The sequence below is a fragment of the Oncorhynchus gorbuscha genome, linkage group LG07 (genome assembly GCF_021184085.1).
Source record: "Oncorhynchus gorbuscha isolate QuinsamMale2020 ecotype Even-year linkage group LG07, OgorEven_v1.0, whole genome shotgun sequence".
Classification (NCBI taxonomy): domain Eukaryota; kingdom Metazoa; phylum Chordata; class Actinopteri; order Salmoniformes; family Salmonidae; genus Oncorhynchus; species Oncorhynchus gorbuscha.
This window is the reverse complement of record NC_060179.1, coordinates 31,855,478-31,880,567: the sequence shown is the minus strand read 5'-3', so window position 1 is coordinate 31,880,567 and position 25,090 is coordinate 31,855,478. Positions and strand designations below refer to the sequence as shown.

Genomic DNA, 25,090 nt, shown 5'->3' with positions numbered 1-25,090 from the left:
GAAATGAGAATGCATGAGTGGAAAAGACCCTATTCCTACTGTAAGATATGGTGTTGGATCATTGATGATATGGGGATATTTTTCTTCTTCTCCTCTGGTCCTGGGACTCTTGTTATGGGCGGCAGCGTAGCCTAGTTGTTAGAGTGTTGGACTAGTAACCAGAAGGTTGCGAGTTCAAACCCCCGAGCTGACAAGGTACAAATCTGTCGTCCTGCCCCTGAACAGGCAGTTAACCCACTGTTCCCAGGCCGTCATTGAAAATAAGAATGTGTTCTTAACTGACTTGCTTGGTTAAATAAAGGTAAAATTTAAATAAAATAAAATGGTCAATTACCTGGACATTTTAGCCAACAACCTGGTCGCCTCTGCAAGGAGTCAGAAACCTTGACCACAATTAGTTCTTCCAGCAAGACAACAAGCAATTGGACACACAATCAAAATGTTGCAATGTTCATCTCAGTCTCCCGACTTGAAACCTATTGAAGCCCCCCCCCCCCTCTATTTTTTAAGCACAGATGAAGGATATCAAGGATCTGGAAGGATTCTGTATGGAGGAATGGTCTAAGATCCTTGTCAATGTGTACTCGCGATTCTAAATGGCCTGGCTCCCCCTCCACTCAGTATTTCTGTTAAACAGAAAACCCAAACATATGGCAGCAGATCCACAAGGTCTGCCATGAGAGGTGACTGTATAGTTCCCTTAAGGATAAGCACCTTTAGTAAATCCGCTTTCTTTGTGAGAGCTTCCCATGTCTGGAACACACTGCCATCAGACACACATAACTGCACCACCTATCACACTTTCACAAAATGTATGAATACATTGCTAAAGGTCAATCAGATGTGTGTGTTACAGTTTTCATCCTGGGAAGGAGAGGAGGACCAAAATGCAGCGTGGTTATTTATAAACATCTTTAATGAAAGATGAAAACGTGAACACTATACAAAATAAGAAAACGTGGAAAAACCGAAACAGACAGGAACAATCACCCACAAATTACCTAAAGAATATGGCTGCCTAAATATGGTTCCCAATCAGAGACAACGATAAACACCTGCCTCTGATTGAGAACCACTCCAGGCAACCATAGACTTACCTAGAACACTCAACTGAACACAACCCCATAGACTACAAAACCCCAAGACAAAACAAGACACATAAATCACACGTCACACCCTGGCCTAACCAACATAATAAAGAAAACACAGAATACTAAGGCCAGGGCGTGACAGTGTGAACATAATCACTAGCAGTGTATTGCCGCTTTCCATGTTGTCTGTTGTCTGTAGCTTGTGAGGTGTGGAAACCTGATTTGTTAAACAAAATCTATTTTTCTGAGCAATTGTATTGGTATTAAATAGTATTGTTTCCCTTTTTTAGCTTACAATCAAGCTCAGTGTTTGACTTATTTATTTTATACAGTCATTTTTGCTTGTCTTTATCAACGGTGTAATTTTATTTCGGACCCCACTGTATATACCATTTTAGAGAAAATAGCTTTATAGTGTAAAAAGCAGGAAAGCCTTTTCCAGGAGTGTGTATTACCTCACCAGTCACCACACGCTTCCGTCGAGGAGAGGGATGGAAGCTATACTGTTACACTGGCAATACTAAAGTGCCTATAAAAACATCCAATAGTCAAAGGTTAATGAAATACAAATGGTATAGAGGGAAATAGTCCTATAATTCCTATAATAACTACAACCTAAAACTTCTTACCTGGGAATATTGAAGACTCATGTTAAAAGGAACCACCAGCTTTCATATGTTAGCTTTCTTACATAGCACATGTTGCACTTTTACTTTCTTCTCCAACACTTTGTTTTTGAATTATTTAAACCAAATTGAACACGTTTAATTATTTATTTGAGGCTAAATTGATTTTATTGATGTATTATATTAAGTTAAAATAAGTGTTCATTCAGTATTGTTGTAATTGCCATTATTACAAAAAAAAAAAAAAAAATCGGACGATTAATCGGTATCGGCGGTTTTGAAAAAAATCGGACGTTGAAAAATCATAATTAATCTAGTTTGTGTCCTCCAGGACCGACATTGAACAGCCCTGGTGAACACCAACATATCATCACATCCTCTTCCAGCATCGCACATTCAACCTTTTCATGTTTCATATATGTCTCTGTCTTACGTTTAGACATTGGTTGCGTCTCAAATGTCACCCTGTTCCCTTTTATAGTGTACTACAACTGTACTTGACCAGAGCCCCAGTGCACTATAAGGAATAGGGTTCAATTTAGGATGCATCCTATAGTAGAGCTCCAGCCTCCCAGACTGCAGTGCTACAGGGAGATCTCTCGCTAAGCTAACTTTGGCTGATGGCTATTATCTAACTGGGCAATAATGAACCCTCTCTCATTGGAAAGGAAACCAAATGTGTGTGTGTGTGCCCCACCGATAACACTTTCCAATCAGATTGACTTGGCAGCCAGGAAACCATTGGAGAACGAAGTCTTTTGACAGTTTTTACATCAGCTAGAGTAGCTCGACACAGCATGGGGGTGAGGTCATGTTCATTTTCTATTAATTTGCTCTCCGCATGCAAAATGGGAAACGATCCATTTTAGCTCGCTGATGTATTGTACAGGTGAACACAATTTCACAATCTACATTATAATCACAACCACCTTGAAACACATTCGTATTCCACTCAAATTGAAACAAAACAAATCTCTAGCTTTTTGCCTCAAACAAATTGACTACTATGATGCCCACACAAATGTTAATGTACAACAGTGATGTGTAATGTCTTAATAGCAGTAGACTGGAGATGCTGACCATACATCACAGTCCTTAACCCTGTGCACCACTGTACCTATGGAGGTCAAATGATCTAACACAGGCACAAACTCAAAGCCTTGTGTCCAGCAAGCCACACTCTTTCAACCCCCTTTCTTCCTTCTGTTCCTCTCTCTCTCCCTCCAATCCTCAGGCTCGACAATACACACGAGGCAGGGGTACAAGCTAATTGAGGTAGATATTTACATGTAACTAGGAATAAAGTGACAGATTATAAACAGTGGCAGCAGCGTATGTGATGAGTCCAAAAAGGTTCAATACAGACAATCCGGTGTCTATTGGTTATCTATTTAACTAACTATTTAGCAGTCTTATGGCTTGTGGGGTAGAAGCTGTTCAGGGTTCTGTTGGTTCTAGACTTGGTGCATAGAAACTGCTTGATGTGTGGTACTGTAGCAGAGTGAACAGTCTATGCCTTGGGAGGCTAGAGTCTTTGAAAATGTTTAGGGCCTTCCTCTGACACCGCCTGGTATAGAGTTCCTGGATGGCAGGGAGCTCAGCCCCAATGATGTACTGGGCCATGCGCACTGCCCTCTGTAGCGCCTTGCAGTCGGATGCCAAGCAGTTGCCGTACCAAGCGGTGATGCAGCCAGTCAAGATGGTGTCAATGGTGCAACTGTAGATACTGAGGATCTGAGGGCCCATGCGAAATCTTTTCAGACTCCTGTGGGGGAAGAGGCGTTGTGGTGCCATCTTCATGACTGTGTTGGTGTGTGTGGACCATGATAGATCCTTAATGATGAACACAGAGGATCTTGAAGCTCTCGACCAGCTCCACTACAGCCCAGTCGATGTGAATGGGGAAGTGATCTGCCCTCTGTTTCCTGTAGTCCACGATCAGTTCCTTTGTCTTGCTGAAGTTGAGGGAGAGGTTGTTGTCATTTAGACAGGTTACCTTGGCATTCTTGGGCTCAGGGACTATGATGGTCTGCTTGAAACATATAAGTATTACAGACTGGATCAGGCCATCAGGGAGAGTTTGAAAATATCAGTGAAGACATTTGGAAGCTGGTCAGCGCACACTCTGACTAGCCTCCTGGTAATCCATCTGACCCATGGGCCTTGTGAATGTTAACCTGTCTAAAGTTTTTACACACAATGGCTACGGAGCGCGTGATCACACAGTCGTCCGGAACAGCTGGTGCTCTCATGCATGGTTCCGTGTTGCATGCCTCGAAGCGAGCATAGAAGGCATTTAGCTCGTCTGGTAGGTTTGCATTACTGGGCAGCTCGTGACTGGGTTTCCCTTTGTAATACCTCATAGTTTTACAAGCCCTGACGAGCGTCAGAGCCGGTGTAGTAGGATTCGATCTTAATCCTGTATTGACGCTTTGCCTGTTTGATGCTTCGTCGGAGGGCATGGCGGGATTTCTTCTAAGCGTCCGGATTAGCGTCCCGCTCTTTGAAAGCGGATGTTGCCCTTTTGGAATTTTTCAGTAGTCTGTAAAACGGCTGCTATCCACAGTGCCATTCACCCTCGAGTGGAAGCCTGTGATTTTTCCCACTTTCCTGACTATAAACACGTTACACATGGAGAGGAAAGCAAACCAAATGTGCCAACTCTTCAGCCCAAGTGTCACCCAGTGAGAGAAGTGAAGTGAGGGGGGGGGGGGGGGGGTGAGAGAGGGGAGGGCTGGAGAGATGGAGACATTCACAGCTATTACCCTATGTGCTCCTGTATGGCCTGGGACCCACTCCTGGAGAAATGCATTGTTTCCAGTTTATGGAGTGACTCAATCTGTTGTCGGGGTGGAGGGGACGCACGGTAAATATGCTGGCTCAGCTAGTCTGACCCCACCAGATGATTCATCTAGAGCGCATACTAGAACAGTTACAGCATAACCTTGTGACTCAGAATATCCCGCTCCCCACGACACTTCAACCAAGGCCCTCAGAGAGATCAATGATGGTGCTTTAGTCCCTTATTTCAAAGCAAGCATTCTGGATATTTACTGTAATTGTGGGTATATAGGCTGTACCTTCTGTGTCCGCAGGGATGTGAATATAAAGAATTGGTGGTTGTTGCATCTTTAAGAAGAACAGTTGCCGTGTCCCAAATGGCATTCTGTTCCCTATATAGTACACTACTTTTGACCAGGGCTCATAGAGCTCTGGTCAAAATTAGTGCACTATGTAGGGAATAGAGTGCCATTTGGTACACATCCAGCGAGTTACAGTAGTAGGCCTACATGCAGGGATCTCGGGGAGCCGCTAGGGACACAATGGCTATTTCGGAGGCAACAAAGACACAGAGTGACGAGCTACATTGCTCACCATTATTCCCCTGTGAAGAAGTGCTGTACTCAGGAAAATATATGATGGAGAGAGAGGGAGAAAATAATTAGGGACTGTACTAGGCGGACGAGGGACGAGAATGGGAGTTATTTTTGGGAGATGCCAATTCAATTAGTGAGCCAGAGATTGGCTGTGGCAGTGGCACTGTGACTTTAATGGGAACTGGATTCACTTCCTGGCCAGGGTGTCCTGATCCCAATTACAGTACACATTACAGAGCCAACGCAGGCTACGCTGGCATGCTGCGCTCCACATAGAGACACAGACAGACACACTGACTGTCTGACTCATCTACTATCTACTTACTACACAGAGAAACTAGACTACTCTGGGTCACTCCACTTCACACACAGTGGAGATGACATAGAGCAGAGATAATCAACTAGATTTAGCCACCGGCCAATGTATTTTTTTGAGGCAGATGATCGGGGCCTGGAAGATAATTACAAATCATTTGTAGGCTGCAAATTGACTGCAAAAAGCCCAAACGGATATAATATGTGACTAAAACATCATCATTTCAAACCTTGCTTATATTTGTATACGATCAAATACTGTATCTCTCTATTATGTGTGGGAATACTTTGGAACAGATTTGCAAAATTCATATCACTTGGAGCTAGTTTGCTGGTGTTTTTACATCATTTATGTCCACATATATTTATTTATTTTAAAAAACACATTGTTTTGTTTGCTCAGAAAACATAACATCACCCACGGGCCAAATTTGGTCCACGGGCCGCCAGTTTGAGAACCCTGACATAGAGGCACACTGACTGTACTGTTATCTACTGTACTAACCACCTAGAGTTGTGTGGAACTAGACTACTCTGGGTTGCCGTGCTCCACATAGTCAGTGGGCCTTTACACTGTGTTTCTAACTGTCATCTATAACCACCTAGAGCTGTGTGGAACTAGACTACTCTGGGTTGCCGTGCTCCACATAGTCAGTGGGCCTTTACACTGTGTTTCTAACTGTCATCTATAACCACCTAGAGCTGTGTGGAACTAGACTACTCTGGGTTGCCGTGCTCCACATAGTCAGTGGGCCTTTACACTGTGTTTCTAACTGTCATCTATAACCACCTAGAGCTGTGTGGAACTAGACTACTCTGGGTTGCCGTGCTCCACATAGTCAGTGGGCCTTTACACTGTGTTTCTAACTGTCATCTATAACCACCTAGAGCTGTGTGGAACTAGACTACTCTGGGTTGCCGTGCTCCACATAGTCAGTGGGCCTTTACACTGTGTTTCTAACTGTCATCTATAACCACCTAGAGCTGTGTGTGGGAACATGACGTCAAGAGGGAGAGACCGAGAGGAAGACAACAGTCTGACTCTGATATAATTGTTATAGACTTGCTGAAATAATGGAGTATGGCCTGGCGAACATACTGTAGCTGCTTGACAGTCATGTTCTCTAGAACAGTGATAGATAGTGTGTGTGTGCGTGTGTGCCAGTGCGTCAGTTTGCACCCCACATAAAGCCCTACTTTGGGCTCTGCTGGTGACCCTTATGGCTGACAGATCTGACAGTTGCTAACATGCCACAGGGGGCTCTGGGCAGTAGACTCTCCCCCCTTCACCCCTCCAAACCCTCCTAAAATGATCCATTAGGCCTCATGTAGTGCTCTGCCAGTTCTCAGAGTAGGCCTTAGTGAGCAGCACAGCTCTTTTAAGACAGTCATTTGTGCCGAAGTGACTGATGGACAGGCCTTTGATTTCTGAGCACCTGGAGGAAGAGGGGAGAAGGACTTCTATCGCCCACAGGAAGCAATTTGGAACTAGGACTGAGGAGTGATATATATGCTATTGAATTTTGAAGATGATGAGTTATCGATTTGAGAGGCCAAGACGCGCGGGCCATTCGTAACAGCCAAGTGATATGGTTTGATTTGAACATTAGTGGAATGCTAAACACCCACTGGTATGACCCATGCTGGCTGGTGAGCTGTCTGGCTGTCTGGCTGGTGGGCTGAGTGGGTGGCATAAATATGCACGCGGAGGCTTGCGTCCCAAACGGCACCCTATTCCCTATACAGCGCACTACTTTTAACCAGATCTGTTCAAAAGTGTATGCACTAAATGGGGAATAGGGTGCCATTTGGGAGGAACCCAGAATGACTGGACTAATGCACTTTCTCACAGCTGACAGACATGCATATTGGATTTATGATAATACAGTCCAGGTGGCAAATCAATACAGTAAACAATAGATACAACCTGTCCTCTCTCTGTCTTCTCTCTACTGTCACCTGGTTTGACATTGATCTGACTCCATGTAAAAAAGTGGAACTATGTAAATAGCTAATGATAAGATTCAAGTAACAATATTTCAACCTCTCTTCGGGGATGGATTTGTGTGTGTGTGTGTGTGTGGGGGGGGGGTTCAGGGCGTGTGTTTTAATGGGTCACTCGATCATAGTAACACCACACCCAGGCATACCATGGGCCCTGGTCAAAAGTAGTGCACTGTACAGGTAAAAGGGTTTAATTGGGGATTAGTTATATTGTGTATGAGGTATGTGTGACGCAACCAGGGTTGGGTAGGTTACTTTCTAAATGTAATCTGTTACAGTTACTAGTTACCTGTCCAAAATTGTAATCGGTAACGTAACCTTTGTATCACCCAAACTCAGTAACGTAATTTGATTACATTCAGTTACTTTTAGATTACATTCCCCTTTAGAGGCATTAGAACAAGACACGTATACATGTTCCCAATTGAACCACATCTATTGCAGGATAAATCAATGTTAAAGTTTACATAGCTGGCCATGTATGGATGTTACGTTTTACTTTATGGGTTGGTTATGTAGCTTCTTCTAACCCATTGCTTGCTACTACATATAATAATAATTTTAAATTCTATCAGAATTCCAGTCATTCCAATAAATGTTATAACCCTTGAGCTTCAAGAATAGGACTTGGAAATATGGAAGTATAGATTAGCCTAATTGTTTTACCTGAGCACAACCCCAAAACTAAGGACTTATTACTCTGTTGTTTATGATTTTGTTGTCATGGAGGACAGATTGGGCTCATTGATTCGAGTTTAAAAATAAATGCTGTACTCATGGAATGGCATGCTTTGAGCACGACTGAAAAGTGCTATTTACATGTGAAAAATGAATGCCAAATGCTGCATTTGCTATAGGCCTATGATTTATCTTTTTGCTGGTGACACTTTCATATCTTTATAATATGCAGCTGTTTCAAGGGCAAATCCACAGATGACAAAACACCTGCCCCGCCTCTGTTTTGGTAAAAAGCTGAGGGATGGGCCTGGAGAAATGTAACCACTCTCAGATTAATAGACAGTGCTATGGATGCAAGGACTGACCATCCATGATATCAACAGTATTGTTTTAACCTGATGTTATGAGGCTATACAGTGTTTGTTTACGCTTACAATGTTTGCAAACATTGGAGAAAAACAAGCTTATATTTGGATTCTCTTGGAGTGTGACAGTTGAACTAAGCTCATGAGGCATTTATAAGTTATATTCTTCAACAATCAATGGATATATATATAATTTATAAGTTGTCCAAAAATGGATGTGTGAATTACAGATTTCCCCTTTAAGTCAATCATAAGTGTACACGTTTGAGCATGTGTCCATTAGGCCTATGGATCTTTTTTTTATCAGCATGAATTAGATTGAGCAATGAAAGCCCCACTTTTGTTCCATAGGCTGGGATCTGCACTATGCAGCTGTTGTAAGAGCGCATTTTTCACTGGCTGTCCACCTGTTTCAAAAACAATGATTGATTGGCAGCTTAAACTTCTTGAATTCAACCATTATTGGGTTCAAATACACATTTAGATTTGTGAACAGCCGTCCACAACAACCACAATCCGTAAGGCACAAATATCTAAATGAGAGATCAGCAGTGTGATTCACATCAATGCGTTATGTAGAGATCAATAATAAGTGATATCTGTATCGCCGTAGACGACACCACTGCTGTCATCCTCACCTCCAAGCCTTTATTCAAGTTGTGTGTGTGTGTGCGCGTGTGCCAGTGCGTCAGTTTGCACCCCGCATAAAGCCCTACTTTGGGCTCTGCTGGTGACCCTTATGGCTGACAGATCTAACAGTTGCTAACATGCCACAGGGGGCTCTGGGCAGCAGACTCTCCCCCCTTCACCCCTCCAAACCCCCTTAAAATGATCAATTAGGCCTCATGTAGTGCTCTGCCAGTTCTCAGAGTAGGCCTTAGTGAGCAGCACAGCTCTTTTTTTGGCCGACAGCAGTCGCACCATTGGAAGACACAGCTTGATCCATCAAACACATTGTGTGTTATAGTGGTGTTATAGTGGTCTCTGACTTGTGGTCAGACTCCCTCAGGCGGAACAAACTTAAACTTGCAGTTTTTTTCAATGCTTATTTGAATGTCATTGAGAAAACAGAGAAGTGTCAAATATTGTTTTTCCCCGCAAACATCCTTTCTGAATTTAAAAGTAATCCTCGAAGTAATCATCTAGTTTTTCAAAAGTATCTGTAATCTGATTACAATATATTTTTTTGCTGGTAACGTAAAAAAACAGTTACTGTTTTTTGTAATCCCTTACATGTCATCCGTTACTCCCCAACCCTGGACGCAAGTGTGTGTGTGTGTGTGTGTGTGTGTGTGTGTGTGTGTGTGTGTGTGTGTGTGTGTGTGTGTGTGTGTGTGTGTGTGTGTGTGTGTGTGTGTGTGTGTGTGTGTGTGTGTGTGTGTGTGTGTGTGTGTGTGTGTGTGTGTGGTCGGGAGACAGTAGGATCTTTGAGTAGCATATCCAAGGAGAGATGACACTTCATCTATCACTGTGGTACATAGGTTGCACACATACACTGAAGAAAACAAACATACATACACACACGCTCTCTCCCTCTATCTTTTATGTTACCTAACACCCATGGCATAGCTCATCTTGGGAGCTGTGCGTTGGTTGTTTATCCCTAAACTTTAATACTTTCTGTAAATGATGATGTTATGGATAAACTCCTCATCAAAAATGCATCATCATATCAATATTAAAACTCCCTGCTGCATACTTTGACAAGGTTACTGCTACGTGTAATTATGCTGCATGGCATCTCAATGGGGGAAAACACTTAGTGTGACTTTATGGAGAGTATCTCTGATCATATTTTATATAGAAGCTCTGGGGATCTATGGTGAGACTTGTGTTCGTAGTGTGTGTGCGCTTGCATGCGCATCCAGGGGAGCCTAAGAGGACTGCAGGTGTTCTCGTCTAACCTCACACACTTCTCCATTTCCCCATTCTCTCACTCCACTCGTCTCCGTTTCTCTCCATCCCTCACCCAGTGTTCTGTCTGTGCGTAACGGGGTAATGACATGCGCTGTGCCTCATTCCCTTCCCTCTGGGACGGGTTTCATCAGTCACGGGACAGAGACACACATGCTGCGTCGCAAATGGCACCCTATTTCCTATATAGTGCGCTACATTTGACCGGAGCCCAAAAGTAGTGCACTATATAGGGAATAGGGTGTCATTTGAGTAGGGTGCCATTCGCAGTAAAAGAGGGAGGGGAACTGTGCGTTATCTCCCAATAGAGATCGCTGGCCCTTATTTACTGTTATGTCACTTAGTTCGATGGGCTCGAATACTGGGCGCCATGCTAAGAGTTAGCAGAGTAGCCGTACAGTACTGGGGCTGATGGTGAGTAGTAGAACTAACGGCTCTCTGTGGATCACAAAATAGGAGAGAGGGGTATTTTCTCTGCCCTCTCTCTCTCTATCCTTCCTAAGAATATCCTTAGAGTTTTTTTCCTTCTTCTTCAATCTTTAAAATCAGCCAATTTCTCTGTGCTATGCAGCAGTAGACTCCTGCTGCTGGATGGTTGCTGAGTACAGCGGTAGTCGTCTGCCCATAGAGAGATCTTAGTGGGGAGGAGGTGGGAAGGAGAAGGAGTTGGGGAGACTCTGGGTCTTCAAACACTTCACGGTTCATTTCGAGGTCAGTCAGTCCAGCACCAACTCCACCTGCCACCAGCTGCCACACTCAACTAGAGAGGGCGAGGGATGAAGAGAGGTGGGAGAGTGGGGGAGAGAGTGGGTCCACCAGCTGCCAGATTCACCTGGAGAATTCACCTGAGAAGTGCAATAAAACAACAGAAACAAACTTGGCAAAGTGGCTGGCGAATAACCAAGAGGATGGTTGCAATCAGTGTCTTCTGGCACCGGCTATAACATGAACTGTACAAACAAACCATAGAAATGAAATGACGCTAGGCATGTGTGACGCTTAGCAAATGACTTAGTCTGTAAATCTGGTGACAGTTGTCATTATTTTGGCCTTCAAAGCAACCTGAGGAGGCTAAAGAGAGCTGTAAACATGGGGTGAGTTAGTTGCAGTAGAGAGAGAAGAAGCCCTTCTCTAGTCTTTGTGCTGTGCTACAGAAAGATGCACTGTACTGTAACTTGGGTTAGCTTAGCTTGATAGCTCCAAAGCAAAAGCTAGTTTGAAGAGTCAGCAAGGAGTCTTTGGCAGACGACTACTGTAACGAATAAGTAGAGAGAGAGAAGAAGACCTTATCTAGGCTTTGTGCTGTGTGGGGGCTACAAAGAGATGTACTCTATGTAACCTGGAGTGGTTTAGCTTAGCTCGCTAGCTCCAGTGCAAAACGAGTGAGCCAAGAGTCACGCAGCTTTGACAGACGACTATTGTAAATGACTAAGACACTTCAGCGTTTGAAGTAAATCCCCCTAGTTGGAGGTAACGACCTCATGAGAGTGTGTCACCTCAGTGTAAACCTGCTGATGATGAATAGAGTTGATATATTTACTTTAGCGTAACACATTAGTGTAGCATGCTAGCCATTTTAGCCCTGCTAGCTAAGATGAGATATAGTTCCAGGAGAGGGGTCCAGCAAGCGCCCTCCTCAGCCAGACCATTTCAATCAACCGCCTGAAGACAGCCATGTTAGGCGAGTGCCGATAACCCCCACTGCACGATTTATGGCTGTCATGTGCCTCTGCTCTGAAATGGAAGTGGTGGACAAATAGGAAGTATCTTCTGGCCAAAGCACATCCAACTCTAATCATGAAAACATAAAAGTTGTACACATAATGTCGAAGAAAGGCCCTTTAAAAACAACATTTCTTTCTGCTCATGGCAACTGATTTTGGATCGATTATTCTTACCCCACTCATTATCAGCCAATTTAAACAACTGGCCCTGGACCAGTTTCAAAGAGCGGGAAGTAGCAGGAAGTGTGATAGATTGAAACAGTATTGATTGATAATGGAGACGATGACAGTACAGTATTTGCTATACAGTAGAATACTGATTTAAAGATATGCTCTGGTACTTTTGCCACTAAGCCTTTTTTTCAACCTCCCACTTTGGGCTGGATCTGTCAATATGTAGTTCATACGTGCATAATCTATGAGCATAATTACTTTTTTTTTTAACGCAATTAACCACAAACTGAATTTAATGACAGCCTATTTGCAGCTGCTTGTTGCATTGGCAGAGAGAAGGCCAGCCCAGGTGGTTAATGTCTGGAGTCTGTGTTATGTTTGTTCGTTCTCTTTCTCTCCCTCTCTTCAGCTGCAGCAACAGTCATCCACACACCCACGCAAGCGAATGCTAAGCACCAGGTCTGCTCCTCTGCCACAGTTCTCCAAAAACAGAAATGAAACGAATGCAGGCAGCAGCACATTACTTCCTGTCAATCGCACGTGCACAGCATTTCTTCCTCACGTCTCCTTGAAGTCAGAGGTTTGAGAGAGAAATGCCCTTGTCTGCTGTTTTCTGCTTCTATGTCTTCTTGAAGTCATTTTTCTGCTCAGAAGAATGGAAAAGAGATGTCGGTAAGCTAGAAGGCGAAGTCCATGGGCTCTCTCTGCTCTCTCTGTCTCCGTAACAAAAGTATATGGACCAGGAGTTTTTCCCTGAACCATGTGGTCATGGAAACCTCTGGTTACCACCACTTTGGTGCTCCTTTCTACTGCCCTATACTCTACCCTGCCGTAAGTACTTGGCACATTAGGTGCAGTTATACTTTGCACTTGGTAAATGCTTCGTAAATCTGGCCCTAACACTGCTGCTGCATGAAGGCCAGGGTGTGTCCCAAATGGCACACTGCTCCTTAAATAGAGCTGTGAGCCCTGGTCAAAAGCTATAGAGCAAATAGTGTGCCATTTGCGATGCATCCCAATTCTCACCAGTCTTCTAAAGGGCAGTAGTAATATGTTCCATACATAGAGAATGAGAGGGAAATTAATTATTGACTAAATAGTAAAGACAAGCTAATGAAAAAAGTTGGCCGCACTTAAGCGTCACTCAGGGGCTTGTTAAGGCTCATTTACCCCCACTATGATTTATTCATAAAGACTTATATATACACACACACACATAAGCACACAGTTATATATACACACACACACACACACACACACACACACACACACACACACACACACACACACACACACACACACACACACACACACACACACACACACACACACACACACACACACACACACACACACACACACACACACACACACACACATAAGCACACAGTTATATATACACACACACACACACACACACACACACACACACACACACACACACACACACACACACACACACACACACACACACACACACACACACACACACACACACACACACACACACACACACACACACACACACACGCACTCTCCTTCTTTGCTGGTCTGAATGAAGGCCAGGATGGCCTTATAATAAAGTTAACCTGGGGTTTGTGTAGGGAGAGCAGCATGGTCAAAAAGTTCTCTTCTACATCACAGGAAGGCTTTGATCAGGGCTTGCGTCCCAAATGGAACCCTTTTTCCTTCACAGTGTACTACTTTTGACCACAGCCCTACTACAGACCCGGATCAAAAGTGGTGCACTGTAAAGGCAAAAGAGTGCCATTTGGGACACAGACCCAGGCCTTTCATCTCTCTGCAGTGGAGAGCCCACCAGCCAGACATCTCTGATGCTGAGGAAAGACGTAGGTGTAGGAGGGTAGCCAAGTGTGTGTGTGTGTGTGTGTGTGTGTGTGTGTGTGTGTGTGTGTGTGTGTGTGTGTGTGTGTGTGTGTGTGTGTGTGTGTGTGTGTGTGTGTGTGTGTGTGTGTGTGTGAACATAGAATTACATATAGAATGTATAGGAGTTCTATGTGTGCACTTGTATCTCTGTCTTTGGTCTATTTAAGGTGCCTAGTCCAATACCTCTGTGGAATAAAGCCTTTGGGAGAGAGAGAGGTTGTAAATCCCCAGGCTGTGCTCCATGATGAAATATCTCCCTGCTGTTATCCCACCTGGATTGATGGTTCCCAGACGCTCACTGTTAGCCCTGGGATGGGTTACACAGGGTTACACAGAGTATGAATACGGGCCCAGAGGCCGCTGCTCTCCCGAATTGTGCACAGGCTCAGCAAGGCTAGCCGTCAGCAGCCTACTTCTCTCACACACACACACACACACACACACACACACACACACACACACACACACACACACACACACACACACACACACACACACACACACACACACACACACACACACACACACACACACACACACACACACACACACACACACACACACACACACACACACACACACACACACACACACACACACACACACAGACACAGTGTGTGCTTCCGTGTGTGTCCTGTCCAGCTGCACCAGTGGTATGAATACAGTCCCCTACTCTCGTGGTCGTCAGTGTCCTATCCGGTATTGAATGGTGATGGGAGGGGGGGGGGGGGGGCAGTGTGTGCTTCTATTACCGCTACTTAACAGGGAAGGGGGTTCATCAGATGGGACACCAGGTGTGTCGATATGGCTTTCTGTCCTTGGGTATATGTATACGTTACGTTGCTCATTTAGCCTAATGGCCTGCATGGCTTGATACCGAGCTATCATTTTATTTTTTCAGTTTTAAATTTGACCTTTTAGTTAACTAGACAAGTCAGTTAAGAACAAATTGTTATTTACAATGACGGCCTACCGGTGGGTTAACTGCCTTGTTCAGGGGCAGGACGACAGATTTTTTTACCTTGTCAGTTCGGGGATTCAATCCAGCAACCTCTCGTTTACTGGCCCAGCGCTCTAACCACTAGGCTACCTGCCGCCCCAGACCTATCATCCAGCTGGCCCCTCATCTTTAGGTTATTCATTTAGCGCTGGGGAGCCTCACTAAAATGGGTTTTGGTCAATCAAAATCATCATCTGGGTTTCATAGACACATAAGGGATACATATGAATAACATTCTTACTCCTCAATGCGAAAGCCTGTTGTTTAGAATGTTATGCACTTTTTTTGATCGCTTTTCATATTCATTGCCAATAGATACAGCAAATCCTCTTTTTTTTGTTTGTCTAAAATTAGCCAATCCCCGCCCTTCTGCACATGACCTCCTTTGTATTGTTGGATACGGTAGCTAAGTGTGTGTGTGTGTGTGTGTGTGTGTGTGTGTGTGTGTGTGTGTGTGTGTGTGTGTGTGTGTGTGTGTGTGTGTGTGTGTGTGTGTGTGTGTGTGTGTGTGTGTGTGTGTGTGTGTGGGTTATGAGCTGTGCATATGAACGTTGGTTCATCGTATTAATATACCATGGCTAATGATGCGTATGGAACACAATCAGTGATTCCTCCAGGATGAGGATGAGCTGGAGGATGAGTATTACTAAAGTTGGGATATTGCAGATTAGTCTCTCTCTCTCACAGACACACACACACACACACACACACACACACACACACACACACACACACACACACACACACACACACACACACACACACACACACACACACACACACACACACACACACACACACACACACACACACACACACACACACACACACACACACACACACACACACACACACGTCTGGAACCGCCCTTCCACTGAAGGCTGCCTTCAACATCCCAGCAGTACTAATATGTGCTCTACACTACCCAGGTTTAGAAGATCATGTTGCAGTATGTGGCTTTTCGTGGGGAGAAATAATCCAATGAATTCAATTATAAATCTCTGTGGATAGATACAACTAACTGGATGGATATAAGAGGACGGGGGAGGTGTGCGGGTGTGGGTGTGGGTGTGGGTGCGGGTGCGGGTGCGGGTGTGGGTGTGGGTGTAGGATCAATGGAAGCTGTATAAGAGTTACTCTGAGCACAGTAAATCCTGGAGGAGAGGAGTGTAAATAATTTACTCTCCCACCGTGAGTTAAACTCACCCTCTCTCTCACCTTCATACAAGCCCCATAGGACTGGCTAATACAACCACCGTGGATGCACAGGAAGCGACATGTGTACAGTAAGCGATGCAACATATACTGCATACAGAAAGGTACATGTAAATAAGTCATTATACCTGGAATAATAATAATATAATTCTCTGGACATAGTGTGTGTAGCGTATGTGTAGGGAGAGATACAGGACTGTGTCCCAAATGGCAGTCCATTCCCAAAACGGAGCACATATTTCTTTGTTCAAAGGAGGTAGACTTGTGATAGGGCGCCATTTGGGACGAGGCACACTGTTCAGCGATGAACAGCCTGATGCAGTAAGAGAAGGGAAATCCTTTTGATGGTTTGGTTCAAGGAATGAATTGATCAAATAGCCAAGCTCTGGACAGCTGGTTTGTTTCTATTGGCTAAAACTGGGATTGACAGCCCAAATGATCCCGGCCCTTCCCAAAGTGGTGTGTCTGTAGCCCCTTTCTTTTTCAGTCCTTTTTCTACAGCTTTGTTTCTTGTGTATGTTCAATCACAGCAAGCGACATCATTATTATTTGTTTTGTTACTACATTAGAACACATCCAGTAATGCTGGCATAGTATTGTGTTGCACGCAAGTTTAGAGGCTAAAGGTTGATTCCCAGATGGCATAGCAGTCAGACGTCCTTTGTACTCGTCTTGTCGTGTCCCGTATATACAGTGGGGCAAAAAAGTATTTAATCAGCCACCAATTGTGCAAGTTCTCCCACTTAAAAAGATGAGAGAGGCCTGTAATTTTCATCATAGGTACACTTCAACTATGACAGACAAAATGAGAAAAGAAATCCAGAAAATCACATTGTAGGATTTTTTTATGAATTTATCTGCAAATTATGCTGGAAAACAAGTATTTGGTCAATAACACAAGTTTATCTCAATACTTTGTTATATACCTTTGTTGGCAATGACAGAGGTCAAACGTTTTCTGTAAGTCTTCACAAGGTTTTCACACACTGTTGCTGGTATTTTGGCCCATTCCTCCATGCACATCTCCTCTAGAGCAGTGATGTTTTGGGGCTGTTGCTGGGCAACACGGACTTTCAACTCCCTCCAAAGATGTTCTATGGGGTTGAGATCTGGAGACTGGCTAGGTCACTCCAGGACCTTGAAATGCTTCTTACGAAGCCACTCCTGTTTGGGATCATTGTCATGCTGAAAGACCCAGCCACGTTTCATCTTCAATGCCCTTGCTGATGGAAGGAGGTTTTCATTCAAAATCTCACGATACATGGCCCTATTCATTCTTTCCTTTACACGGATCAGTCGTCCTGGTCCCTTTGCAGAAAAACATCCCCAAAGCATGATGTTTCCACCCCCATGCTTCACAGTAGGTATGGTGTTCTTTGGATGCAACTCAGCATTCCTTGTCCTCCAAACATGACGAGTTTAGTTTTTACCTAAAAGTTATATTTTGGTTTCATCTGACCATATGACATGCTCCCAATCTTCTTCTGGATCATCCAAATGATCTCTAGCAAACTTCAGACGGGCCTGGACATGTACTGGCTTAAGCAGGGGGACTCGTCTGGCACTGCAGGATTTGAGTCCCTGGCGGAATAGTGTGTTACTGATGGTAGGCTTTGTTACTTTGGTCCCAGCTCTCTGCAGGTCATTCACTAGGTCTGGGTGTGGTTTCATCATAGGTGTGGTTCTGGGATTTTTGCTCACTGTTCTTGTGATCATTTTGACCCCATGGGGTGAGATCTTGCGTGGAACCCCAGATCGAGGGAGATTATCAGTGGTCTTGTATGTCTTCCATTTCCTAATAATTGCTCCCACAGTTGATTTCTTCAAACCAAGCTGCTTACCTATTGCAGATTCAGTCTTCCTAGCCTGGTGCAGGTCTACAATTTTGTTTCTGGTGTCCTTTGACAGCTCTTTGGTCTTGGCCATAGTGGAGTTTGGAGTGTGTGTCATGCAGGTGATAGAGGACCCAAAAGCGACTTAACAGAAACAGAGTTTATTCAAGTCCAAACAGGGAATAACAGAAATCCTCTAGTCTGTAGAGGGGAATAACAAGAGAAGCGGCCACAGACTGCAGGGTCGGGTAGGCGCAGGCCGTAGTTGACAGAGACACCTGCTCACACGCAGCATCTGATGAAGGCAAAAAACACGACAGGACAGGGCGAAACACAATCACAGCACGGTGAATACTAAACAAGGAACCGACGGGACAGGAACGGAACACAAAGGAATAAATAGGGACTCTAATCAGGGGAAAGGATCGGGAACAGGTGTGGGAAGACTAAATGATGATTAGGGGAATAGGAACAGCTGGGAGCAGGAACGGAACGATAGAGAGAAGAGAGAGCGAGAGAGTGAGAGAGGGAGGGGGAGAGAGAGGGATAGAAAGAGGGAAAGAACCTAATAAGACCAGCAGAGGGAAACGAATAGAATGGGGAGCACAGGGACAAGACATGATAATAAATGACAAACATGACAGTGTGACTGTTTGAGGTTGTGGACAGGTGTCTTTTATACTGATAACAAGTTCAAACAGGTGCCATTAATACAGGTAACGAGTGGAGGACAGAGGAGCCTTTTAAAGAAGAAGTTACAGGTCTGTGAGAGCCAGAAATCTTGCTTGTTTGTAGGTGACCAAATACTTATTTTCCACCATAATTTGCAAATAAATTCATTAAAAAGTCTACCTATGATGAACATTACAGGCCTCATCTTTTTAAGAAATCTTTTTAATATCTTTTTAACTTGCACAATTGGTGGCTGACTCAATACTTTTTGCCCCACTGTATATATATATATATATATATATATATTTACACCTTTCTTCGCATATCTTTTATATTTTTTATTTTCCAAAAACTCAACTTCAAAACACTCTCCTGCAACCCGCCTCACCAATTTAAAAAAACAAGTATTATTTACCTCAAATCTGAAATCCACAATAGAAGCTAGCCAGAAGCTAGCCAGATGCTAGCCAGTTTACTGGCTAACTTTAGTATTCAGCTAACAACGGCTTGTGGTCATCAGCTATCCTTTAGCTCAAACCTATCGCCAGTTTTGTACAACGCGACTCAGACCAGAATATACCGGACCTATTTTTCCCCACCAAGCCTTCACGACTGGTTATCCAACTAGCCCCTCCGTCACGACGTTACCTGAAAGCCCATCTGCGGCCCGCTAATCGTTAGCTGTCTTATCGGCTGCTATCTGAATAGGTCTATCGGACAATTTTTCTTGGGTCACTATAACCATATCTATTTTGCCAAAATCCCCTCTACCACATGAAACCCCACTAACCTACCGATGGAAACGCATGAGGTGGCTAAAAACAGACCTCCATCCACTGCCAGCTTGCTTCCCATGGCCCGGCTAGCTGTCTGAATCACCGTGACCCCAACCAACCTCACTACTCACTGGATCCTTATGAGCACTCGGCTAACCATGCCTCTCCTTAATGTCAATATGCCTTGTCCATTGCTATTCTGGTTAGTGTTTATTGGCTTATTTCACTGTAGAGCCTCAAGCCCTGCTCACTATACCTTATCCATACTTTCAGTTCCCCCACACACACATGCGATGACATCACCTGGTTTCAGTGATGTTTCTAGAGACAATATCTCTCTCATCATCACTCAATACCTAAATTTAACTCCATTGTATTCGCATCCTAGCATACCTTTGTCTGTACATTATAACTTGAAGCTATTTTATCGCCCCCAGAAACCTCCTTTTACTCACTGTTCCAAATGTTCTAGACAACCAATTCTCATAGCTTTTAGCCGTACCCTTATCCTACTCCTCCTCTGTTCCTCTGGTGATGTAGAGGTGAATCCAGTCCCTGCAGTGCCTAGCTCCACTCCTATTCCCCAGGCGCTCCCTTTTGATGACTTCTGTAACCGTAATAGCCTTGGTTTCATGCATGTTAACATTAGAAGCCTCCTCCCGAAGTTTGTTTTATTCACTGCTTTAGCACACTCCGCCAACCCGGATGTTCTTGCCATGTCTGAATCCTGGCTTAGGAAGACCACCAAAAATTCTGAAATTTTCATCCCCAACTACAACATTTTCAGACAAGATAGAACGGCCAAAGGGGGCGGTGTTGCAATCTACTGCAAAGGTAGCCTGCAGAGTTCTGTCCTACTATCCAGGTCTGTACCCAAACAATTTGAACTTCTACTTTTAAAAATCCACCTCTCTAAAAACAAGTCTCTCACCGTTGCTGCCTGCTATAGACCACCCTCTGCCCCCAGCTGTGCTCTGGACATCGTATGGGAACTGATTGCCGCCAATCTATCTTCAGAGCTCGTGCTGCTAGGCGACCTAAACTGGAACATGTTTAACACCCCAGCCATCCTACAATCTAAGCTTGATGCCCTCAATCTCACACAAATTATCAATGAACCTACCACCCCAAAGCTGTATACACCCTCATAGATACCATCCTAACCAACTTGCCCTCTAAATACGTATCTGCTGTTTTCAACCAAGATCTCAGCGATCACTGCCTCATTGCCTGCATCCGTAATGGGTCAGCAGTCAAACGACCTCCACTCATCACTGTCAAACGCTCCCTGAAACACTTCAGCGAGCTGGCCTTTCTAATCGACCTGGCCGGGGTATCCTGGAAGGATATTGATCTCATCCCGTCAGTAGAGGATGTCTGTTATTTTTTAAATGCCTTCCTCACCATCATAAATACGCATGCCCTACTCAAGAAATTTAGATCCAGGAACAGATATAGCCCTTGGTTCTCTCCAGACCTGACTGCCCTTAACCAACACAAAAACATCCTATGGCATTCTGCATTAGCATCGAAACAGCCCCCGTGATATGCTATTTTTCAGGGAAGCTAGAAACCAATATACACAGGCAGTTAGAAAAGCCAAGGTTAGCTTTTTCAAGCAGAAATTTGCTTCCTGCAACACAAACTCAAAAAAGTTCTGGGACACTGTAAAGTCCATGGAGAATAAGAACACCTCCTCCCAGCTGCCCATTGCACTGAAGATAGGAAACACTGTCACCACCGATAAATCCACTATAATTGAGAATTTCTATAAGCATTTTTCTACGGCTGGCCATGCTTTCCATCTGGCTAACCCTACCCCGGTCAACAGCACTGCACCCCCCACAGCAACTCGCCCAAGCCTTCCCCATTTCTCCTTTTCCCAAATCCAGTCAGCTGATGTTCTGAAAGAGCTGCAAAATCTGGACCCCTACAAATCAGCCGGGCTAGGCAATCTGGACCCTTTCTTTCTCAAAATTATCTGCCGAAATTGTTGCCACCCCTATTACTAGCCTGTTCAACCTATCTTTCGTGTCGTCTGAGATTCCCAAAGATTGGATAGCAGCTGCGGTCATCCCCCTCTTAAAAGGGGGGGGACACTCTTGCTTCAAAGGGGGGGACACTCTTGACCCAAACTGCTACAGATCTATATCTATCCTACACTGCCTTTCTGAGGTCTTCGAAAGCTAAGTCAACAAACAGATTACTGACCATTTCGAATCCCACCATACCTTCTCCGCTATGCAATCTGGTTTCAGAGCTGGTCGTGGGTGCACCTCAGCCACGCTCAAGGTCCTAAACGATATCTTAACCGCCATCGATAAGAAACAATACTGTGCAGCCGTATTCATTGACCTGGCCAAGGCTTTCGACTCTGTCAATCACCACATCCTCATCGGCAGACTCGACAGCCTTGGTTTCTCAAATGATTGCCTCGCCTGGTTCACCAATTACTTCTCTGATAGAGTTCAGTGTGTCAAATCGGAGGGTCTGTTGTCCGGGCCTCTGGCAGTCTCTATGGGGGTGCCACAGGGTTAAATTCTTGGACCGACTCTCTTCTCTGTATACATCAATGATGTCGCTCTTGCTGCTGGTGAGTCTCTGGTCCACCTCTACGCAGACGACACCATTCTGTATACTTTTGGCCCTTCTTTGGACACTGTGTTAACAATCCTCCAGGCGAGCTTCAATGCCATACAACTCTCCTTCCATGACCTCCAATTGCTCTTAAATACAGTTAAATGCATGCTCTTCAACCGATCGCTGCCTGCACCTGCCCGCCTGTTCAACATCACTACTTTGGACGGCTCTGACTTAGAATATGTGGACAACTACAAATACCAAGGTGCCTGGTTAGACTGTAAATCCTCTTTTCAGTCTCACATCAAACATCTCCAATCCAAAGTTAAATCTAGAATTGGCTTCCTACTTCGCAACAAAGCATCCTTCACTCATGCTACCAATCCTCGATTTCGGCGATGTCATTTACAAAATAGCCTCCAATATCCTACTCAATAAATTGGATGCAGTCTATCATAGTGCCATCTGTTTTGTCACCAAAGCCCCATATACTACCCACCACTGCGACCTGTACGCTCTCGTTGGCTGGCCCTCGCTTCATACTCGTCGCCCAACCCACTGGCTCCAGGTCATCAACAAGACCCTGCTAGGTAAAGTCCCCCCTTATCTCAGCTCCCTGGTCACCATAGCATCACCCACCTGTAGCACTCGCTCCAGCAGGTATATCTCTCTGGTCACTCCCAAAACCAATTCTTCCTTTGGTCGCCTCTCCTTCCAGTTCTCTGCTGTCAATGACTGGAACGAACTCCAAAAATCTCTGAAACTGGAAACACTTATCTCCCTCACTAGCTTTAAGTACCAGCTGTCAGAGCAGCTCACAGATTACTGCACCTGTACATAGCCCATCTATAATTTAGCCCAAACAACTACCTCTTTCCCTACTGTATTTATTTATTTATTTATTTAGCTCCTTTGCCCCCCATTATTTCTATCTCCACTTTGCACATTCTTCCACTGAAAATCAACCATTCCAGTGTTTTACTTGTTATATTGTATTTACTTCGCCACCATGGCCTTTTTTGGCCTTTACCTCCCTTATTTCACCTCACTTGCTCACATTGTATATAGATTTTTTTTTTTACTGTATTATTGACTGTTTGAGAGAGAGAGAGAGAGAGAGAGAGAGAGAGAGAGAGAGAGAGAGAGAGAGAGAGAGAGAGAGAGAGAGAGAGAGAGAGAGAGAGAGAGAGAGAGAGAGAGAGAGAGAGAGAGAGAGAGAGAGAGAGAGAGAGAGAGAGAGAGAGAGAGAGAGAGAGAGAGAGAGAGAGAGAGAGAGAGAGAGAGAGACTCCCTTTAAAAAAATATATATCATTTGTCACAGCATCTCCAATTATTGCCGCTCCACCGTCCTCTCACTGTTCGCTTACTCCCCCCCCTCTCTCTCTCTCTCGGTCGGGCAGTGAGATGAAGCAGGAGCTGGCGGAGGAAGGCAGCAGATGCTCCGTCCTCTCCAAGCAGCCCCGCTTCAACGAGCGCTGCTGCATCCGCTGCTGCTCTCCCTTCACCTTCCTGGTCAACCCCAAGCGCCCGTGTCTGGACTGCCAGTACAACGTCTGCAAGTCCTGCCGCACCTACAGCAAGCAGGAGAAAGCTTGGCTCTGCGCCGCCTGCCAGAAGACCAGGTCGGTCTACCACTGTCTGAATCTGTCTGTCTGTCTGTCTGTCTGTCTATCTCACTGAATGAATGAATGGATGGATGGATGGATGGATGGATGGATGGATGGATGGATGGAGAGAGAGAGGGAGAGCGGGAGAGCGGGATGAGGAGACCAGTGGTGAGTGAGGGAGAGAGCCAGGACAGAGGGGGAGTGAGCAGCATGTCACGCCGGTGTTGCAGAGGGCTCTCAGGAACGAGGGGAGGAGAGGGAGGATGTCTGTTGTGATGGAAGGCTAGGAGGTCTTGCAGACGTTGAGAGAGACTGACTGACTGGTGTAATGACAGCGAGTGATGCGGAGTCATAAACTGCCTCCCCGTTCTCCAGCAGTGAGTTTTTTTGGATGCTGCAGTTTTGTTGTCAGTGTGTTTCCACGCTGTGTACTCCACTTACAGAGGAGAGACTTTGTGTGTGCTGTCTGACCACTGACACCGTATTGAGCTCTCTTTAGACGGTAGGAGGATGAATTGAGCTGTGCACTATGTTGTGTTACACGGGCTGTACGCTATATATGCATCCGATCATGATGGTTGTGATTGTAAAACTTTAGTTTATTTAGGAAATAACTCTGTCTTGAACTGCGTTGTTGGTTAAGGGCTTGTAAGTAAGCACCTCTATTCGGTGCTTGTGACAAATACAATTTGATTGGATTTCATTCTATGGGCTTGATGAACACTGCTTTTCATGGGTGCGTGTGTGTGTGCATGTGTGTGTCTGTCTTCACGTGCGTGTGTGTAGACTTTATTCAGGATGACCTTGCTTATGTATGCCACATCTTGTGCGTGCGTGCGTGTCTGTGTGTGTCAGTCTGCTTAGGGTTCTTAGATGTGTGTATGGTAACGCCTGAGAGGGGTGAAGACGTAATCAGTCATGTCTCTGCCACCTGAGTCCCTGACATGGAGAACTAATGTGCTCCTCACACTGTCTAAGACAGTGATATCACGCTGCGGTGTGTGTGTCACAGTCTGTGTGTGTGTGTGTGTGTGTGTGTGTGTGTGTGTGTGTGTGTGTGTGTGTGTGTGTGTGTGTGTGTGTGTGTGTGTGTGTGTGTGTGTGTGTGTGTGTGTGTGTGTGTGTGTGTGTGTGTGTGTGTGTCACAGTGTGTGTGTGTCTCACAGTGTATGTGTGTCTCACAGTGTATGTGTGTGTGTCACAGTGTGTGTGTCACAGTGTGTGTGTGTGTCACAGTGTCTGTGTGTCACAGT

General features: G+C 44.8%; 1 protein-coding gene across 8 annotated transcripts in view; it reads left to right on the top strand.

Annotated features, from left to right (window-relative positions):
- The window catches only part of myripb (myosin VIIA and Rab interacting protein b), a 217,807-nt gene that overhangs the window by 101,547 nt on the left and 91,170 nt on the right, over positions 1–25,090 (top strand). For 5 of the 8 annotated variants that reach the window (XR_006839632.1, XR_006839633.1, XM_046356195.1 and 2 more), the window contains exon 3: positions 23,631–23,852. The exons of 1 other annotated variant lie outside the window; for it this stretch is intronic. Coding sequence is in view for 5 of the 7 variants with exons in the window: in XM_046356195.1 (XP_046212151.1) it covers positions 23,631–23,852 (222 nt within the window). In the remaining 2 variants the exon portion in view is untranslated. Of the gene's footprint in view, positions 1–12,821; positions 13,100–23,630; positions 23,853–25,090 lie in introns of those variants that run through there. 2 more of the 8 variants (XM_046356196.1, XM_046356194.1) reach the window with 2 other exon arrangements.